General features: G+C 44.0%; 1 protein-coding gene across 8 annotated transcripts in view; it reads left to right on the top strand.

Annotated features, from left to right (window-relative positions):
* Window positions 1-2,323: 2,323 nt before the first annotated feature.
* tacc2 (transforming, acidic coiled-coil containing protein 2) overlaps window positions 2,324-21,358 on the top strand; it is a 50,001-nt gene continuing 30,966 nt past the window's right edge. For 5 of the 8 annotated variants that reach the window (XM_046402364.1, XM_046402370.1, XM_046402367.1 and 2 more), the window contains exons 1-5: window positions 2,324-2,701; window positions 10,485-10,729; window positions 11,399-11,506; window positions 13,246-19,536; window positions 20,781-21,347. In XM_046402364.1, the coding sequence (XP_046258320.1) occupies window positions 2,591-2,701; window positions 10,485-10,729; window positions 11,399-11,506; window positions 13,246-19,536; window positions 20,781-21,347 (7,322 nt within the window). In that variant the 5' untranslated portion in view covers window positions 2,324-2,590. Of the gene's footprint in view, window positions 2,702-3,774; window positions 3,928-5,704; window positions 5,803-6,594; window positions 6,664-10,484; window positions 10,730-11,398; window positions 11,507-13,245; window positions 19,537-20,780; window positions 21,348-21,358 lie in introns of those variants that run through there. The other 3 variants (XM_046402366.1, XM_046402369.1, XM_046402365.1) reach the window with 3 other exon arrangements.

Here is a 21,358-nt window from a genome sequence, read left to right as displayed (position 1 = left end):
CTGTACATCTACACAGCACACAAGTGACATGCCATCACACTGTGCTTTGTGCAAATGAATTTTGCACATTTCGCACAGGTCATGCTTGTCTTGACATCATCAGATGGCCTGCAGACCTGCCACCTCTTCCTCTTCCTTTTCCCCCCAGCAGCAACCTAGAAACAAGAGGACCTTAATATGGTGTCTTTTTGCTGATCCCAAGACACACACAACGCACTCTCATGTACTTATACACACACATGCACACACACACACACACTTACTTACCTCACACACTGGTGTACTAGGTGCAGTCCTCTCCTGGATCTCCCTCACTGTGGCTGCAGCGGCTGGGGTCCTTGGCAGGTGCTGCCTCCGTTAGATGTGCGGTGTCACAAGTGCCTTCACCAGCTCCACGAGAAAAACGCGCCTCTTGTACAGCTTTGACACATTCCAGTCAGGAAAGATCTCAGTCCAGATGTCAAACGCATTGTAGGCCGATACATTGATCATGTTATAAAAGATGACCAATGGCCAGCGCGCAGTCATTCGCTTGGTGCTGTCGGACCCTGTTACTTTGTCCAAGTTGTCTACCCCCCTTTGGTGGCATTTTAATCCAGGATCATGCTTGGTTTCTGGTCCTCTCTTGTACTGATTTCAGCATTTTTGTGCAGAACATTTTTTCCCTTTTTGGGGCAGTAAGACACTAGGGATGTGGTGTCTGTGAAGGCAAACATGGAAGATTGAGGGGCCCTGTTCTTGATTACCAGCAGCTCAGCAGGGAGTTCAGCCCTGTTCTTTCGGACAGTTCCGACCATTGTGAGCTTTCTCTTTAGAAGCTCCTGGCCCAAGTTGTAGTTTGTGAAAAAATTGTCACAGGGTATGTTGTGCCCCCTGACACCCTGTGCACTGTCGAGCATGACCCTTGTGCCCTGGTTCTTCTCTGGGGCTCCTCTAACCGGCTTTCCAGTGTAAATCTGCATGTTCAATGCATAGCTGGGTGTTTGCATCACATGCTCCCAGATTTTTATCCCATATTTAGCTGGTTTGGAAGGCATCTGGTTCAAAATCAGAATCATTAGAATCAGAATTTAGCTCAAGATAGTCTTTATCTTCAGACACATCCTCCTCTATTTCACTGTCATGATCAAAGATGACTTCCAGAGCCTCCTGGGCTGTCATCTTGCTTCCGCTGCTCGTTTTGTAAAGATCTGCCTGACAGTAATGTTGGTAGGACTCCCATGCAGAGAATCTTTAATATGTTTTGCCCCTCCCCTGTTGAGTGTCCACTGAATGTGGGTGGAGTTTTCCCGCGAGAACGTCAAAAGTCATAACATCTGCGTGTGTGTGTGTGTGTGTGTGTGTGTGTGTGTGTGTGAGTGGGGTGAATTATGTCTCACAGTTGCAAAGAAAGAAAAAGTCTGACATTTCTGACACCCTTTTACCTCCAGTTTGACTGCTGGGTCAAATTGATCCGAACAGTATCTATGTGATATAAACATGCAGGGGGTGGTTGCAAATATGTGAGATGAACCATTTTCATTTTCTATGTTAATTACACTAATTAAGGCAAGCAGAAGAATTTTCATACTGAAAAAATACTAACTATTTATCCTAGATCTTCAAACTTTAAAACGTGTCAGTTTGACCCGTAACATAACGGACACAAGGTTGATCTGAGAATGAATGATCTGATGTGGTCACTGCGATATGGTTGCCTGCTTTAAGGGATGTTCAAAATAGATATTTTTTCCTCTTACCTGTGGAGCTATTACCCAATACGTGATTTGATTTTGGGCTGAACTGTCCCATGACAGTCACATGAAAATACACTCATGAGACTTCTCTGTACCTTTAACGCAGCTACTGCACATGCTGCTTTTGGCTATTTTTGTAAGGTGCAGTGCTGCTCTGCAGAATCAGCAGCTTTGTTTTTTTGCTCCTAAATGCTAGAGGGATTTTCAAAGTGCAAAAAATAAAATGGAGTCTAAAATGTACAATTTTCATTTCAAAGTGAACCAGACTGTAGATGGGGGAAATGCATTATCATTGTCAATGTTTCTGCTCTCTCTGTACAAATATGCAGGGAACAACAGATAGACACATCAAATGTTTCCTTCTGTTCTATTTTGGCTGAGTGAATTTAATTCTGATTAGATTTTGTTGGATGAGTGCACTGGTATCATTATGTGTTCTCATCGTGATGTTGATGTACCACCATCTCCTGGCTGTTTTAAAGTGACAGACACCCTTTATGCTGCCTCCCATCTCTTCCTCTTCTCTTGTATGAGCATTTTTTTTCCCTCCAAAGCAGTGCTCCAGTCTGCTCACCCGTGCAGTGATGTGAGGCAGAGCTGCACATGAAGGCTGAAAGAGGAGCTCCCTTATTCACGCTCACTTGACTAGGCTGGATTCCTTGCGTGATGTAGATTTTATACAACAATGGCTCGAAAATATATGTCACAGGCGCACCACAGGCAATGCAATGCAATGCAGAGCGTTTATTAGTCACTGAGGCACACTCATGCAGACACAGAGGCGTGCACGCACTCACTCTGTAGCTCCAGTGCAGATCTGCCTGCTTTGGCAATGCTGAGTCTGACTGATAACGATGCAGTTCTGCAGAAAGGTACTCTGCCAGCCGTGTAGTGCCAGAGTCACTTCACCAGAGGAGGACATGGAATACAAGATGGGGAGCTGCATCGGAATCTCACGGCACCAGGTAAACAGAGGAGAGGGAGTGTGCTGAACAGAGGCGGTCTGCGGTGTGGCATCAGCGCCTGTGTGGCTGAGCAGAGAGGAGAGGATGCGCGAGAGGAGTCGGTAGAGATTTTACTGCTCAACAGCTGAGTCTTTACTCAGGTGAAGGCAGCGAGAGAGGAGGTGTACTCCAGAGCTGGAGGAGGGGGCGATGTCAGCAAGGAAAAGGAGCTGGGGAGATGGAGAGCAGGGGGTGAGGAAGGGGGAAGGGTATTAAAGTGAGAGGGTGATGCTGATTTTGGAGGAGGAAGATGGCAGACGGGGTGAGAGAACGGATAGTGTGCATGTGTGAGAGTCTAGCAGATAAAAGACAGCTGAGATTGTGGAAACCTGCAAGGCAGAAAGGGAGGGAACAAGTGTGTTTACAATATCCTATGATGTCTGTCAGAAAGAGAGCTGATCAGCTGAGAGCAGATCAGTGTTATTTATAGGGATGGTAATAAGCCTGCTGTGCCCACAGTCTGGGCTCTCTGTTGAAGATGGCCTTTGATGATGGCAGAAAAATAAAAGGACCCAAAATATATCTTAAATCTGTAAATTTGACTCCTGTTTGCTTGGTTGCTGTTTATTCCTGCCGTTGGTGCCAGGCTCATGGTTACGCAAGTGCTGTCCAAGCATGTCAACCACTATCAAATCTAGAGAGACACCGTGGACAGAAGGGAGACATTTGAGAGAGCATCATGCTGAAGTTAAGCAGATAAATACATGTGAACAAGCTGGATAGATATGAAGGAGAGCTACAGGTGAGGTGAAGATTATAAAGGCATCTGCAGCCTTTTACATAATCAGTCAAGGAAAACGTCGGACACCTCATCCTCCTGTTTGTTTACAGTGTTGCCTTAGAACTAGTGCCCCCTCCAGCACACTGCCAGGCCTCCTGAGCCTGTCAGAGCAGGTGACCATCTCCCCGCCACTCACATGGCTCCCTTAGCTCCAGTTTGGCCTCCTCCTCTCCCTCCCACTCCCCAGTCCTGTCCCCTGATCTGTCCCTGTCCCGTGTCCACCCTCTGTCCTCTCCTCCCACTAAGCGTGCAATGCAAAAAATAGCAACAGACAAACCCGGGGCTCCTCAGAAGAGAGGACAGAAACAAACACCTGGCCTTGAGTCCGACAGTAAACACAGATCGGAGTGGCTTGTGAAAAGCTTGAGGCAGACACTGTGTGTGGAAAAGTCTCTTGTTTGAAGTGGTGAGTAGTTTATGAGTTGCAGCGTTGGTGCAGATTTTGGATTATTTGTTTGGATTATAGTAGTCCTCCATTATCATAGTAGTGGAGGAGGCTTGTTAAATGAAAATGGAGATGTTAAATCTTGTATAGATATTTGTCACACTGTTTTTACCTTTTATTGACATCTCAGTTGATTATAATATACTATAATATACTGCCTTGGCATGGGGGTGAACATGTTTTAAACCACAACTGTATCAACAGTGCAGTATGTTCCTCTGCCTCTTCCCCTGCTGAATTATTTTACATTTTACATATATTATTTGAGAAAAAACTATTCTTTTGAGTTAAAATTCAAAAGAGTGTTCTGTGTAGTTTGGAGATAGCTTGTGTTCCTGCTGGATTTTTGTTACAGCCAAGGGGTCATATATGAGGCAGGAAACAGTAACCTCATGCTGTAGGTGTCCAAGCAAAGACATACGGCGCTCGTCCAAACCCAAGAGCTTAGAGGATGGCTCACACGGACTGACTGACAGGTCAACGAAGAGTTGAGAGGACACCTGGCAGCATTCTAATCATGTGATCTGTAAACGGCGCTTTCTGAGCTGCCAAAAAAGCCCTGAAACACTGCCGCCAGTTAAAGTACACGCACACATCCACAGTGCGGGGGCTGAAATTACACCCCGTTCGCACATATAGCAAAGCAGGAAAGGGAGACGAGCTGCACGCAGAACACAGAAGTGAGAATTATGATGTCAGGGACAGATATTTATTTTCCCATGGGATAATCCTAGGGAAAAAAAACATTTAAAAACAGAATTAGTGATTCACATATGCGTCATTGGAATACACAGTCTTTGTGTTTGTTTGGAAATGAAGTGTGCATGACAAATTGTGCACAAGACTGGAATAAAGTCAAACAGCAGTGGAAAGGGCAGAACTCTATTTATAAAGTCTTACATATTCAGGTCAGTGCTTTCTGACTATACACAGTGCTATTGCACAGTCTCTCCAGTCATATGAGGAATGCACAAACAATCTTAATGCGGCTGCAGTTCATACAACAAGGAAATTCTCCATGGAGAGAAAAAAAAGATGGTTGACAATATTTGATAGTATTATGAGAGAAACCTTTATTTGATATAAGATCAGTCCAAGGTTAAAAGCTGCTGTCCATTTCTTCATATAATTTAAAACACCAATATGCTTATCAGTGTTTCAGAATCATTTTAATAGCCTTGACTGAACTCTGCCAGAAGCCCAGAGACACCACAATTTGTAATTTACCATGAGGATTATCTTAGCCAGCCTCAGTCACTGTGTCAGTGTGCTACAGTCACATCACATGCACAAGGGGGCAGACTGCATGTGAAGATGTTTTAATAACATTTATTTAACTGTAATGTAGACCACATCGGGCTTGCTCATCTTAAGAACTTAGTAACAGCAACAGAGTGTGCCTTATGTATCTTTAAAGTGATCTCAGGAATCAACTTTTATAGTTACAACATAGTTATTTTGTAAATGAGGATGCTGTTACTGCTTTTAAGCCCTCATCAGCAGAGGTAAAGCCTGCACTTTGGTCCAGAAGGGAGGTCTTGCATTACTGGTCCCTAATCTCTAAAACAACACACACACACACACACTTACCATTGTCCCTCCCTGCTAGTTCAACCTCATACCAGAGACCTCTAATCCTGTGGAGCATGAGTGTGTGACTACTGAGGGACCACAGGTCCCCTGTGCACTCAGTGTCTCTCTGGGAGTAGTCATATGTTGATGGTCCCTTCTGTGCTGGTGTCTTACAGCCAGATGTGAGAGGCTGTTGGTTCTTCCAGTTGTGGCCCTGCAGCTGGCTGAGCCATGGGGAACGAGAGCAGCACAGCTGAGGCTTTGGTAAGACCAAGTGTGCCGGCTTTGGATGGCTGAGATTTTCAATTTGCTGACCTTGTGCTGCTATACATTCCTTAAACTTTTTGGTGCGGGGGGAGCACTAACAAACTAACACTTACTGGCATGATTACTAACTGCTGGCTTCAGTGAAATAAAACACATGGGATGTGTATGGAGCTCTGGACTTTGTGTACATTCCCTTGCTTAATTGGAGCTTGTCTAATAAGCACTCAGATAACACGCCTTGTTCTTTTTGTGGTTAACTGGTGTAAGGCAGAGATGAAGATAAACATTAGATGCCACAGCTCTCAAAATGTACCGTGACCTATGTTTACTGAGACACACCCCAAAACTTCCAAGCTTGCTTTCTTGCATGCAGTATCCTTCATTTCTGCAGAATGATTTCCACTTCTAGATGTATGCCTCCAGTTTGCCTGTATGAGTTATTGTTACTTGTTTTAAGAATCATTTTTTGCTGTAATTATGTACTTTGTAGGATTAATGACAAAAAGTTATATGAAAAATTGTTTTTTCCACATGTGGTTTGAGAACTTCAGTGCAATTCAGGATTATCTTAATAGGATTAACGTAAACATTTGTCTCATGAGCTGTAGACTCCACAAACCATGTGCACTACACTGAATGTGATTGCAGAGTGGGGTTTAACATTCTTAGCTTTGCCTTTAAAGACAACTGTGATTTGTTTTCAGTGCATACCACTGCTGCTATACACTATACAGGAGGTTGTTTAAGTTTTTTCTCTCTTTCATCGACCTCTTTCATCCCCCATTACAGCCAGAAGAGGGTGCTCCAGAAAATGTTGTTCTGTTTCCACCTCAGGGAAATCAAAATGACTCCCCACAGGTACAATGTCTGCGTGAGTGTGAAAGCCCGAGGGAATGTAATCTTATGTATCTTTTCTCAGTGAACACGACACATACAGTATGTCATGCAGATGAGCTGTGATATGTGGTTTATTTTTATTCCTTTCAACATCATAGTCAGATGTGCACGACATTGGAAAAATGTGTCCTCCAGAGATGTGTGATTCTTGTGACAGTTTTTCACTGCTACTATCTGGTTTTATAACCTGCCCATGTGGTTCTTTTTAAATATTTGTATTATGTTTGATGTCAGGAAGAAATTAAAAAAATGCTCATAAAATTCACATGTGGTCGTCTTAATATCCAGTGAAAATCAGCCACAGGAGACACTTACTCAGCAGCTAAAAAACACTCATCGTACTGACAGACGTTTGTCCAAAGGAGCACAGGGTGTTTAAACGGACAGAGGAGTTTGTTAATTAAGCATCAAGAAACGGAGGTGTCATGTCCATGTGCCATGATGATGTCAAACCTTAGCGACACTGAGAGGTTAAAGTTGGATGAAAGAGCAACTTTTATAATGCAGGAGGACATGGTATGTGTGTCTGTAACCAAAGCCTCTCGGGGTGTAACCCGATCCTCCCTCAGGGGGTCACTGCAGGCGTGACCCTTGGCCTATTTCCCAGCATTCACCTGCAGAGGCACTCTCAGTCAGAACAACGAGAAGAGGACACAACAGCAGAAGAAGGAGGAGGGTGGGGGTGTAGGTCGGAGAGGAGATGGGTATGGCAGGACGGAAGAAAAGAGGGAAGGGAGACAGAGAAGGAGGAGTAGGGAATACAAAGAGAGCTGAATGGAAAGAGTGTACAGTAAAGGGGGAGGAGTATCCTCAGCACTTCCCTGTGGCCAGCCCAGTGAAGTCAGTCAGTCCCAGCAGCAAGCACTGTATTTGGTAGTGTAGTGTTTCTAGACTCCACACACACACACACACACACACTACAAGAGCTTGAGGAGGCTCATGGAAATTTAACAGGGGAGTGGCAGCAGTGGCAGATAGGACAGGTCTCTGGAAAGGAGGAGGAGGAGGAGGAGGAGGAAGTTAGCTGAGTCAGTACAAGAGAGGAGGGAACGTCAGCAGCATGTGTTGCAGCATGTTTGTGTCGTCCTCTGCCCCCTTCAAAACACAGAGCCCTGCAGAGGCTGACTGTGCAGTGAGCAAAGTAGCAGGGTAGCTGAGGAGCTGCAGTGCACTGTGGAGTCACCTTCAGCACGGTGGAGCACGTTGCTGGGTAAGTGCAACACCGAGATGGTGGGATGAAACTTGTAGGGTGTGTAATGAAAGGAGAGAGGTGTGCTATTTGACACGGGATAGTGGGCAGGACAGAGCGAGTGTTGAATCTGTTAAATGTTTCTGTTTGTGTAAGAGACTCCTGTTCCTACTTTAGCTCTGCCTTCTCCCTATTTACAACAGTCATGTGTAGAGCATTAAAGTTGTGTTAGCACATGGGCCCCGACACACTGAATTAACAGTGAGCAGTACTCACTGACTGTTGGACAAATAGCAGTTTCCAGGCAACCCCGGCTTGCTTTTTGTTTTGTTCCTGTGGGTTAATTAATAACAGACAGTGTTTTCTGTGTGGGGCTCAAACTAACTGTCCATTTCCACATCAATGAGTTTCCAACATCCCCACACAATGGCCAGTAATATGGTGAATGAGTGCTGGCTGTAAACTTGGACATGCTGTGCCACCCTGTGCTGCTGCCTGTTATTCTGCTGTTAACCTCTCTGAGTTGATCTCAGTGAAGCTGCCTGTCGGTTTCCACTTTGACATTAGCTGGTTTTGAAGATGAGGTGAGAGAGTTCAGGCAGGAAACAGGAAACCCAACTCACATCAACATACAGCCAACTCATGACAAAACTGGGTTCATCTGTGCATGTGTGACTTTAAAGGTGTGGAAGATTATCTTTTTAATCTTATCATCTAACACTGATACAGAGAATAACAGCAGCAGGGAAATCACAAGCATTCTGAGTCACACTCTTACCTGCAGCAGCACTTTTTTGGGTTCTTTCACCCTATTGTTTCATGTTCTTTCTTGTCGAGAAAGAACATAGCGGGAGAAGTCTAAATTAGTACATTTAAAAATAACCTAATATGGCTCGAGCTCTGTGTACGCACATTTGAAGAGAGAGGTTGCATAATTAGCCAGCAGTCTTGCCAGTTTTAAAGGACAAACACAGTCAGGGTTTTAACTGTTTTTATTTCCATGTTCGTGTGAGTAACTGTCACACAATGTGTCATACAAAGGAAGCTCTTTGTAGTGGTGACACAGGTGAGGCCGGTGACTCAGGGCCTCCCCACTAAACACGCTCTCTGCTTTAATTGTTCACATGCCTCCAGTATCCTCATCCAGTAAGTACTTCAGTGAGGTGAAACTAGAACAGGAGGTGGCATTTTGTGATCTTGGAATCTTGGAGGAGGAGATTTGGCTTTGCTGGAATAATGTAATAATAACTTAAATGAGTGAAAAATATATATAAAAACAGCAATGTAAATTGTATGACAGGTAAAAAATAAATGCACACCCACTTGTCTCCTAAATGTTTGAAAGAACTAATTTAATCATTATACCAGTTTGACATGTCACATCTGCTTGTGTGCAGCCCTGCTGTCTACCAGTGGTTCATCAATAATGAATGAACAGATTCGGTTCAGAATCACAGCAATGGAGAGCAGCCATGTTGTATCCCTCTGTACTCACATATCAACTCTCTTTCTAATTCACTCCAAACCGGATCTCTGTAAGAAACAGCTCATACGCTAATGTTGACATACTGAATGTTAAAGGGCTCTGTTATGTATCTGCACATGGTTGAATGTGTGCACACTGGTCTGTGTGCACCAGCATACCTCATTTTATACCCATCATATAGTGGGTCCACAGCTGAGTGTCGTGAGGGCAATGTTGCTGCAACATGATGCCACAGCTAAGTGTTGTGGTGTGTGGCTGCGCTTGGAGTTTGCTCATCTGTCAAGCAGTGGGACAGACAGAAAGTAAAAACAGCCAAGGCCAAGTGAGCAGACAGTCCATGGAGTCATGGACTGTCTGCTCATTTCAGGCCAGTTTAAATAACATTTTAAATGCAGATCTTTTCAGGTTGTTACAGCAGTGACAGGCCAGTATCAAGGGACATCACAATTATTTACTCATGATAAAGGAAAGAACTTACACCTGAAAATGTCATCTTAATTATCATCTCAAGTAAATGATTAAACCACAAGTATGATTATGCTTGTCACAGTCCAGCAGAACTGGTTGCTCTTTCAAGATTACTCACTGGGTGATTTTCTTTAACAACCTGGGAAAACAATTACTACAGACTTCCTTGTGAGGTGTTTTTAAGGTGGAAAACATCAGACTGCAGTTTACTTACTCTCTGAAAATAGAAGTTATTTAGCCTAATATATTTAAATTAGCCTAATTTAGCCTAGTGTAAATACAGTTGCAGTGATAGGCTTGTGTGCTGAGCCCGGCCTAAATGCCAGGCTATAATGCTGGAAATAATCTTTCAATGTCAGAAATAGTATAAAAAAAAGCAACCTAAGAGACAAACATGTTTGAGCGGAAGGGAATGGGCCAGTCAATATGAGCTATGCATCACAAACAACACTTTACTTAGTAGTTTAACACACAGGTGGAGTTATTTGTTCATGATGTTTGTCCTTGAGCATTAAATGTGTAGTTGTTCCCATGTTTACCTGCAGCATACTCACACTTGTTTAAGTACACACTCTATCAGGTAGCACAGCAGAGACTCCAGCATGAAGCTCACTATGTTCACGTTTCACTGTCTCGCAGGCTGAAGCCCAGGCTGAGCGTTTGACCCAGAGGGACGACAGAGTGCCGCTGACTGAAGCCTCGGCCAGCCAGCAGAGTCTGCTGTCTCAACCAGTCCTCCCAGACGTCCCAGTCATCACCGGAGTGGAGGAGAGCAGGGGTGAGGCTGGAGACCAGGAGGACAAGGAGGAGCTTGAGTTTCCTCATGACCTGCTGCCCAGTCTAGACTTCAGCAGTGAGCTCAACATCTGGGAATCCTCGCTGGGGTAAGTCGAGGGGTTTTACATACACACACACATACACACACACTTTCAAACATGCATACGTACAGTACACTACTGAAAAAAAGATCTTATTTTTTCTTGTAATGTTGTAATGTTGAGATGAAACCATGACCTGATATCACCGAGAGAAGAAAGACAAGCTCTTGACTTGGCTTTTGGTGGCTGCTTTGCAGTTCTGAGGAAATGTCAATTGTGTTAATAACTTTGTTTTGTAAGTTTGTATTACTTGTCTACTTCCTGAAAAAAAAATATTCTCGCATTCTCTGTGTTGCATACACAATGACTTGACCCCACAAAATACCAAATACACACTGCGTACCATAGCTGGTTTTAAAATCCTTCGGTAACTTTAATTTCTGCATGTGTTCAAAACTGCAGTATTTTTTATTTTATTTTTTTTTTACAATAAGCAATTTATCATACTTAATGTTTATTTTACCAAGGTTAATTTCCAAGGAAGAAATAAATGAGATACCCCAGTCTTCACATTATTATTTGAATCACTGTATGACACTATACTGAGTATTCATTTTGCTTGATTTATAACTGTAAGGGCACAGATTTTTATGAACTATTCAATCAAGGTGAAAGTTAATCTGATATTGATTTGCTGCTTGTGTCAATGTGTGTGGGATGGGTTTGCGTTAGCAGAACTCTGACTAGCTCAGGTGACAGGAAATGTGAGCAGGTGAACCCCCTGCTGGCGGGCCTGGAGCATCACATGGATGTCAGTCGACCACTTGTGGTTCTAGATACAAGGTACCTCATAGAGTCAGCATGATGGGGGATAACGGGATGCCTGCTGCTGGAGAATGATGATAAAGAGTAAAAACCAGGGAGCATGGAGTGAAACAAAAAGATGACAGGATGACTGAATGTTTTTTGTTATAATTTAAACTTGAGTGTGATGGAAACTGTGGTAGGTGTGGTAGTTTGTTGTTTTTCATGCCTGGGTGAATTATCTGCAGGGCCACTTCATGTTCAGCCTCAAGTGTTGCCTGGCATTCTGCTTTTGTCTGAGCGTTGAAGTGAATTTCGCCATTTTGTCTCAGGCTTTAATATGTTCTGATAACCCAACTCACTGCAGTAGTATGATTTTTACTGCTTGATGTGAATGTGAAAAACTATGAATTTAAAATGAGGGGATAACGCAAGAACTAACTGTGAATGTCTCAGAAACCACTCAGTCTATACTTGTTAGTTTTACTCATACACATCTGACTGGCACATCTTTAAAATGCAACACTGCGAGAAGCACCCGGTCCATTCCACCTTAGGTAAATATGACAGGCCAGAGCTTGTTTCATAGCCAAATTTGCCAGCTACAACTATTTTAGTCTATTCTTCTGCTCAGCCCTTAAGCAGGGAGTGCCAAGTGAATTAGATACAGGCTTGACTGACAGGTTGATGAGATGAGTAAGTAACATGTTGCAAGTTCAGAGGAACTGACAACAAGGAAATTAGCTGATCACATCTAGTGACAAGTATGATGTTACGTATCAGTTTATTTACTTGCATTTGGGCATGAATAATGACTTTTGTTATAGTGGTTGCTGCAGAATTATTGTGGTTGTGCTCAGCTGAAGCTTTTCATGAAAATAAGGAAGTTTTTTTTCCCATAATTGTGCTGAAAACAGAAAAACAAACTGAACTGAAAACATGCCTCCTTAGTAGAGGCAACATAATAGTGCATCCATAACCTCAGTGGGGATTAAAGATTAAAATGGTGCCACAACTTTTTCCTCTACTGCTGGCAGTGACTCAGCAATTATAACTGACTGGCACAAAGCTAGCATAATCGTTAAATGCATTTACACCGAGCACTGTCACCAGGCAGTGTCACTGCATTGCAAAACGCTTCCTTTGCAGTGCAGTGACACTGCTTTGATATCTGATTTATGAGGCAGTATTTGTTTAGTTGCACAAGAAAGCAAATTTATCTGATGACATTTATTTATTTAACATCCCCTTTTTTTGTAAGGGAATTACAACAAGGCTGTCATTATTTCTTGTTCATATCCATTTCATCCATCCATTTACCATTCAGGAATTAACCAAAAGAGCTCTCATTACAGGTTGGTGGAATAGACAGTATTGCTATTAGTGGTACTGTGACATTTATGCTTTTAGTACTAGGTTCGTACATTAAAGTTACATGAGAAGTACATGGCATAGTCCGAGATATTTAGAGGTGATGTTGCTAGTGTTAGTTAGTGTCATGTCTAAATAAATTAGATGTTTTGGTGTGTATGAATAGGCCTGCATGTTCATTAACAACCATATGCTTATAAACAGCTGGTATTATTTCTTGTTGGGGAACGAACATTTCCGAAGTGGCATCTCTAGCACGGTTGTGTGTTGTGTGTGCATATTGTGAGTGCAGTGTCTGAGCATGGGCTTCTGCTCTGCCAGTAGCAGTGCTCTGTGGCAGCATGCTATGACCAGCTGTCTGCCTGTCAGTCCAGATGCTTAACTCTGTCACCCTACCCTCATCTCAGGCTACATGACAGCGACCCACTTCTCATAGATACCCAGCCATCACCTTGGCCCGCCGCCGCCCCTTACCCACATGTCCGACCCCTGACCCCTCCCCCATCCGTGCTGCTAGACCGGGAACTCCAAGAAGCCTTCCAGGAATGTGAAGAGCAAATGGCCTCACTGGGCATACTTAATTCCACAGAACCCTCCAGCACGGTGCCTGAGACGATTAATGATGTAAGGAAGAAAACTGGAAAAGTGGTGGTTAATGAGTCCAATGAGTCATCGTCACTGCCTCCAATCATAGTCCAGCCAGGACATAGCAATGGGGGCCATGGAAACAAGAATACACATGGAAACAGTGAGGCAGCAAACAGCCAGAAGGATACAGTTGTGTTTAGTTTTAGGAATTACATACTGGGCACTGAGAGTAGTGCTGGGGCATCAGAGACAAACAGTGAAATCAAAGCACATAGCTTGGATAAATGTCCAGAGATTAAGCCAGAAAAGGAAACAGCGATAGAAACGCAGAAGGAACCAGCCCTGCATACACAATTAGAAACAACAACAGGATCATTTAAAGAAAAAGATGCTGTGTTCAATGAGCAGAGAGATGGTTTAAGAGGGGAACATGTTGATTCTAATGCAGACATGGAGGAAAATGGCACTTTAGATTGTAGTACTGTGATTAGGGAGGAAAGCACAAAGGCAATAACAGAGATTGTAGACATAAAGAAAGAAAATTATAGTGGTAAGTTTTTTATTAATGTTTCTCTTGTTGAAAAGAAAGACGATTCAGTTAATGAAACTCCGGAGTGCAGTAATATTCATTTAAAGGATAAAGATGCATTATCAAATATGCAGTCAGAGACACAGACCAAAGTAAACAGCCACACTGAGCAAGGGCAGGGGTCAAAAACAGACAAATGGATGAATTCACCGGGTGACAAAGAGGCTGAGCTGGAGAATAAGGCAAAGAAGAAAGAAAAGAAGAAACAAAGGAAAAAGAAAAATAAGGAGAAGAACAAAGGGACTGAGCGAAAAGAAAACCCAGTAGCTGAAAATGATTTACAAGCTGTGTCACTCATGAATACAGGAAATCACACAGATTCAATGGCAAATATAGAATCAGTGTCACTGGCAGACACTGTGATTTGTGGGGAACAGCTTGATAATGGGTTTGACTACAAGCAACAGCTGAGTCCTGAGGAAAAGCCCATCTCCAGCACCCCACTCTCATCCTCTCATAGCAGGCAGGATCATCTTACTGACTCAGCTTGTTCACCTGCGTCCAGCCAGACTCATTCACAAAGGCCGCATCACTCAGATAACCACAACCATCCGTATGCCCCATGTGGCATGAATCACTGCTCCGATGAAAGCCCACAGCGGAGCCAACACACAACCGCAGGTGTTATTAACAACCAAAATACACCCATCACATATGCCCAAACTACAGTTATCAATCCAGCTGCTTCTGCTGATAAGAGGTCAGATGCACAAACACAGGAGGCTGTAGTTACCTCAGAATCAGCTATACTCGCACAGGAAAATTGGAGCCCACTCTCCAACAGTCGAATTTGTGTGGGAGAAAGTGGCGTGGAGAGCGCCCTTGAAGAGGCTTTAGTGGTGGTTGCTGCGTTGCCACTGACAACACCCACGATGCCAGAAGTGATAGAAAGCAAGGGAGAGGGAGAAAGTGTGAGGCGTGATTCACCGGAGAGAGTAGCTACTGTAGCAATTGCAGAGAGTGAGGAAGCAGTAGGAGAGAAAGATTTGGGAGGAATAGAAAAGTGCCTCAGCTCTGCATACGGAGACAAAGAAGGGCTCCTGGACAGCCTTCCTCAGCTCTCATTAATCTGCTCACAGGGAAAATGCTCACTTGCATTCTCGGCCAAAGAGAGACAGGCTGTGTCTGAGGAAAGCTGCAGCAGCAAAATGCCACACAACTCGGGTGAGACTGAAACGAAGGGACAGAGAGAGACAACCGTTCGCAGTAGAGGCACAGAGATGTCATCAGCTGAAGAGGGAGCCAGAGAAAAGGAGCCACTCCGGTTAGAAGCCTATATCAATACTTCTCCCTGTGGGCTACTCACTGGTCCTGATTGTCAGAATCACAGTGCTGCCGGATTGGAGAGAGCAGGAGAGGGAGGAGGAGGAGAGGAGGTGGAAAAGAAAGGAGGGCTGGCTAAAGAGCACAGTTCATTCAGCCAGCCAGAAGGCTCTGCTAGTGGGGTGTCATCAGTCGAGACTGAGACGTGTCCACCCACCAATGTTGCCGAGTCACAGCTGAAGTCACAGAGCTGTAGTGAGCCGATTGCTACCATCGCTGAGAGCATCTGCGCCGAAAAGGATCGTCTCTCTCACCCCTGCCAGGAGCAGCATGGCGCAGTAATTTCACCTCTCCCAACGTACCATGAACAGGGCTCCCGGAATACAAACGGAGGGGTAAGGACTGATTTCAGATTGAATTTGATCCCAGAGGAACGACTGTCTGCTTGTGAAGAGACAGAGACAGATAGAAACGACAGCCAAGTCTTCCTGTCCTTAAACTCACTTCATCCTTTGACTACTTCACATCAAATCCCAGTTGAGCCTCAGGCGAGCAACAATCAACAGGTCCAACCTCAAAGTAGCACAACAGAAGCCAGGACAGCTGAAAGTGCATCTGAACTCCAAGTCCAAGCCCCCACCCTCTACAAAAGAGGTAGCCCTGCCATGTCTGAAGTGGGAGTGTATGTATGTGACAGTGGACACAACAGAGTTCACTTTGCAGACCAACAAGAGGGCAGTTCCTCTGTGGATCTCAGGAACATGTCGGTGCCGGCTTTGCACTGTGCCTCTTTGCCTCCGCTGACTGTACATGAGTGTTTGCACCATCCTGTTGTTGAGGCCAGCTATACGTTTCCAGACTTCCTCAGCTTAAAGAAGCCAGACATGCCAACAAATGAGGTTCCAATGAAGGATGAACCAGCAATGCTGAGCCGAGCTGACTTAACAAAGCCACCGAAAGATACCCAGTTGGATAAAGGAGACACAGGGACAAAAGATAGCAAGGAAAACATTAACATAGTTCAGTCAGGGGACAAAAAGATGGAGACAAACACTGTAGATTCACATTTGGTTACTGAAGCCTGCTCAAAACAGCTTCAATGTCCCAATGAGATGGATCAGACCAGCAATGAAGACTGTTTTGTCTTTTCACAAATGGCAGGAAGTGCCAACTCTAAGGCTGATCATCTACCAGTTGAAGAAGCAGAGACAGAGAAGGATACTGTAAATCTGTGTTTGTCAAAGGAGAAAGAGATAGATAAGTTACATGATGAGTCTGACCGACTTCAGGAGCCTTCTTCAATGAGCGACGGTACAGTCATTCCTGAAGAAAACAAAGGTAACCGACATCCTCTTTCCTCATGTTCTGTGCTTCCATCTAATGACGTTACCTGCAAGCCTTTAAATGATGTCTCTGCTGAATCACCGGATGGGCAGCACTCTTCTGACCCTGACCTCAGTTCAAAACCTAGAACTGTGACCGTGACCTGCACAGCTTCTTCTCAGTCAAAGTCTAGTGACCGCAGTCAACAGCCTCCCATCCAATTAGACCTAACACCACCTCATGGAGTGGTTACCACAGAACTTCTGAAAGCTAATGAGAGATCCACTGTTCACTCAACTTCAGAAGTTACAGCTTCTGACCAGTCAATTCCTGTTATTGAGCAATGTGCCAGTAACCCTACTTTTGTGCTGCTGCCTCCTGGCCCAATGTTGAGTCACTTGGAGATCATTACTGACTGTGATGTCTCTCTTCCTGAGCAGCCAGACAACCGCAGTGCTGATGGTGGCAGCACTAAAGTCTCTGGAGAAGTGGATGGCAACAAGAGTGGGGAAATGGCAAAAATGTCTTTCGCCCAGAATCTGAAGCATGGTGACATCAGTGTTAAAGCAGATGAGACTTCTCCAGAACTGGACAGTAGAAATTATTCTGTGCAGTCTGACATTGAACTTGAGGATTCTGTGACTAATAACGTAAATATTCCATTTTCACACAAGGAAATCCCTCCAACTCGTGTAGACGTGAAGTGTGGATCTGACGATGTAACTTCTCCATCTCATACTGAGCCAGACTCAGTGGGCATTGAACCTCGTATTTGTGACGCATCCATTAAGGATGACCTCATTATTGTCGGCTGCCCACTCAGCTCTGACCTGCCTAACAGCGAGCCTTATGATGAAATTAAACAAGAGAGTGTAAAAGAGAAACATGTAATGGGAGATCAGACCTCAGTGCTATTTGAAAAGGACAAGAAACAAGTTGAGGGCCAAACAATGGATAATCAAAAGGAAACAGCAGTCAGTGGTAAACTGGAGACAGGAAAGACAGGCACAACACCACAACAGAGTAATGAGCCAGATAAAGAGGCTGAAGAGGAAACTGGAAACTTGCAACCAACACATAAACATAAAGTACAAAAGACTGGATCACCAGTAAAGGTGGAAGGGGTAAAGGAGAGTGGCACTGCATCTGAAAGCCAGAGAGAGACTTCTTCCTTATCTCCTGACAGGCCTGCAGGGTCATCTGAGGACATGCTAAGTGCTGAGGTAGAGTCTGGTAGTGAACCTCAAACTGTTTATGACCAGAGTTTGTGCCAAACTACGACAGCAACACTGGAACGCAGCTCTGACAGGGACACGGCAACAGATTTGAGAGAGGCTCTTAGCCAATCACAAAACACACCAGATCCAAATTGTTTTGCTCAGCAACAGAATCAACAGCAGCAGCAAGTGGGATCCAGACATCCCTCAGAGGAATTGTCAAGTGGCTGTTTAGAGGGGGGAGAAAAGACTAACAGTCAGGTCAGGCAGACCCGAGCGCTGATTCCAGGGGTGAAAGGAGTGGCAGAGGAAGCAGACGGCTCTGTTGGGAGCTTGTGTCAATCAGAAAGCAGGGATGACTTGACAGGTGACGACAGCATGAGCGAACTAGTGATGGGTCCAGAGAAGGGAGAGAGAGTGCAAACTGCACTTGACAGGGTTTATGCGTTGCCTCACCTTGCCAGTGAGTTACATGAAAGCGGAAGGGCTGCTGAGAGAAATGCTATAGCTGACATGAAGACGGCTCGCTCTCATGCAGGTGAGACAAGACAGGCGATGGATGAGAATAAAAGCCCTGTGTTAGGGGTAGTCGGGTTAGCTACAGATTTAATGCCAGACTCCAAGTTTGTGAGTGATTTGAGTGGTAAAGGTCAGCAACAAAGCAATCTATCAGCTGCCAGTCAAGATCAACATGAAAAACCTGAAACCACAAAGAACACTGCTGTATCTGTTCAGTCTGCATCACAGGAACATGAGATTTCACCTTTTAGAGTCTGTGTTTCATCAAAGGTCAACACAGATAGTCATGACATTCATACAGACGTCTGTGCAAACCAGTCTGAAGAAATTCATACAGAAATATTTAATACTCTGCCAGACCCTGTTGGGCAACCAGAAACTGTGGACAAGGATTTCAATGCTGCCATGCCTGTGAAGAGCAACAGCAGTGAAAATGAAAAGTGTGGAATTCAGGATACAGTGTGTGAGTCTCTTGAGCTACAAAGCTTCAATGTAACCTCAGCCACACAAAGCCTTAGCTGCCCAGGAGCACCCATAAAAGGCCCTGATGTAGAGGAGATCACAAAAGAAGATAAAGCAGATTTGGACAAAGAGAAAGCTAGTAGCCAGGGGAAGGGACAAAATGAGATAAAAGCTATAAACAATGATGCAAGAGAAAAAAATGGGCTTATAAATCTAAGTGGGAGTGTTAAAGATAGCAGTAAGGGATCAATTAAAGTTTCAGATCTCTGTGAAAGTGTGGTGTCAAACAGTAGCCCCAGGACTACTGTTACTCACCATGAAGGAAAAACTGGTCCTTCTAAGGCAACAGAAAATGACAGTGATATAGCAATTAAAATATCTCCTTATGTTGTCGCAGTCCCATCTGTAGATGGGAGTGAAGATTTTGCATTGACGCCTCCTGCGGCCCCTATGAAGTCAGAGAAGCCTCATGATCAGGCGTTGCTGTCAAAGCTCCAACATGATTTTGGTGTAAACCATGTTGCTGCTGCCTGCCAGTCTGAGGGAAGATCACTTGAAAATGCTCCAGCCTGCGTCTCTCCTGTTGAACAAGGGTCTGTGAATGCAGAGGCTGCAGATGTGTCGGAAAGTTGTACACCCGGACTAACAGCCCAAGAACCAGATACAAGCTGGATAAAAGCTCTAAAAGAAGCTGCAACCGATTATCAGAGTAAAGAGAACACGGTGGAGACCTCAAGGTAAACACAAAAGTGTGTATGTTTGTGTGTGCGTTTGAAATTATTTCATGAGAAAAATGCCTTAAGAATGGATGATTACAGGAGCACACATGAGACTTCACATTGATAAAACATGTTTTAGATCTGGGATGCCCAAAGTAGAGGCCACCTAAAGGTTTAATTTGGCCCATCAGAGGTTTAAAGTTATAATAAAAAAAATGTATAAATATCTGTTTATACTGTTATTTTTTGGTAAGGTAAAGGATTTTTGTAGGATGTAAGACTTTGTAATTAAAATTTTTCATGATTTGGGAACCAAATAAGTTCACCAAGTAAATTTTGGTTTTGAGAAGGGGCACTACTGTGGTGGAATTTTATTATTATTTATTATTTATTTTAATGAACTAGAAAAATACATTGGGTTTTGCTATAGATTTATGAATGTGACTGGCATTTTAGGGAGAATGAGGGACAGTATGTCAGAAGTGACATCATTCAACTGCATTGTTCTTCACATTATTAAATAAAGATGTCTGGAGGTATTTTTGGTTTATCTGCCTCATGAGTTCAGCAATTGGTCAATGCAGATTATCTCGAAATGCCAAATTGCTGTTTGTTCATGTGTTAAAAAGGTCAGCGGAGGTCAGCATGGGCTCCCTCTTAATGTGTTACACAAACTGGCATGTTAGTATGCTGTTACATACCATCTGCTCAAGTCCATCAAAATATAAGGAGAAAGTGTTGTCTGTTTGGGGTTTGTGTCACTCAGCCTATGATGAGAGAATTATGAATACATGAATAATATTAAGAGATTTCTGCAGTTTTTTTCGTCTTAGCATACCAGTAACACCATGTCCAGGACTTGTTTGGAGCGATATTACAGAAAGCAGTGTGACAATGAATATGAATGAGGAGGTAAACACAGAGCCGCACTTTGTATTGACTCAGGCTTGGGTCAGATGACTGTTGAAGTCTAATGGAAGTAAGGCAGCTCTTTATATTCAAAGGATGACATCAGCTGTGACAACATCTCTGCTCTCCAGGGCAAGAATGAGGCTTTTCTTACACTAAACATAATGCAACAACAACATGCACACACACACACACACACACGCACACATGGGCGCGCGCACACACACATATAAGTACAGCACATCTTCACACATCCATACACACATTTGTCATTTGTCAGTCATTCTTTGTGCATGTGCTGTAAACTAAACAACAGACCCCCAACCCCCTCTTCTTTTGCATTGTGTTTCCAGACCCCTCCCATCACTGGAGTCTCCTCAACAAGAGTTCCTTACTCCGACTGAGGAGATAGCTGCTCCTCTGGGACAGAAGGAGATCCCACCACCAGAGCAAGTAGGAGAGAAGACAACAGGGATTCCACTTGTAAGTGACACGGAAAAGCCAGTGGATCTTCCCGAACCTTTAAAAAAGACAACAGAGCTCCCAGAACCAATACAGAGCACAAAAGTAGAGCTTCCAGAGGAAACAACAAAAGAAGAGCTCTCAGAACCAACTAAGAAAGAAGAAGAGCTTCCAGAAGAACTTTCAGAACCAAAAAGGGTGCCATTATCTTCTTCGGAAATAGCAAAGGAGCCAGATGAGGTCCTAGAACCCACAAAAAGCACAGAAGAGCTCCAAGAACCACTGAAAAATGAGGAACCAGAGCCAGCAAAGACAACAACAGAGCTACTAGAACCAGTGAAAAAGCTAGTGGAGAAACCTGTAGAGAGACCACCTGAGGAGCCATTTACAGTGCCAGCTGAGGAAACTGCAGTGTCACAAACAGTGCACTATCCTGCTGAGGAGCTACAGGACGGATGGTGAGTGTCTC

Source organism: Scatophagus argus, chromosome 10 (assembly GCF_020382885.2).
Source record: "Scatophagus argus isolate fScaArg1 chromosome 10, fScaArg1.pri, whole genome shotgun sequence".
Classification (NCBI taxonomy): domain Eukaryota; kingdom Metazoa; phylum Chordata; class Actinopteri; family Scatophagidae; genus Scatophagus; species Scatophagus argus.
The sequence above is the reverse complement of the archived record's forward strand: the minus strand, read 5'-3'. Positions and strand labels throughout refer to the sequence as shown.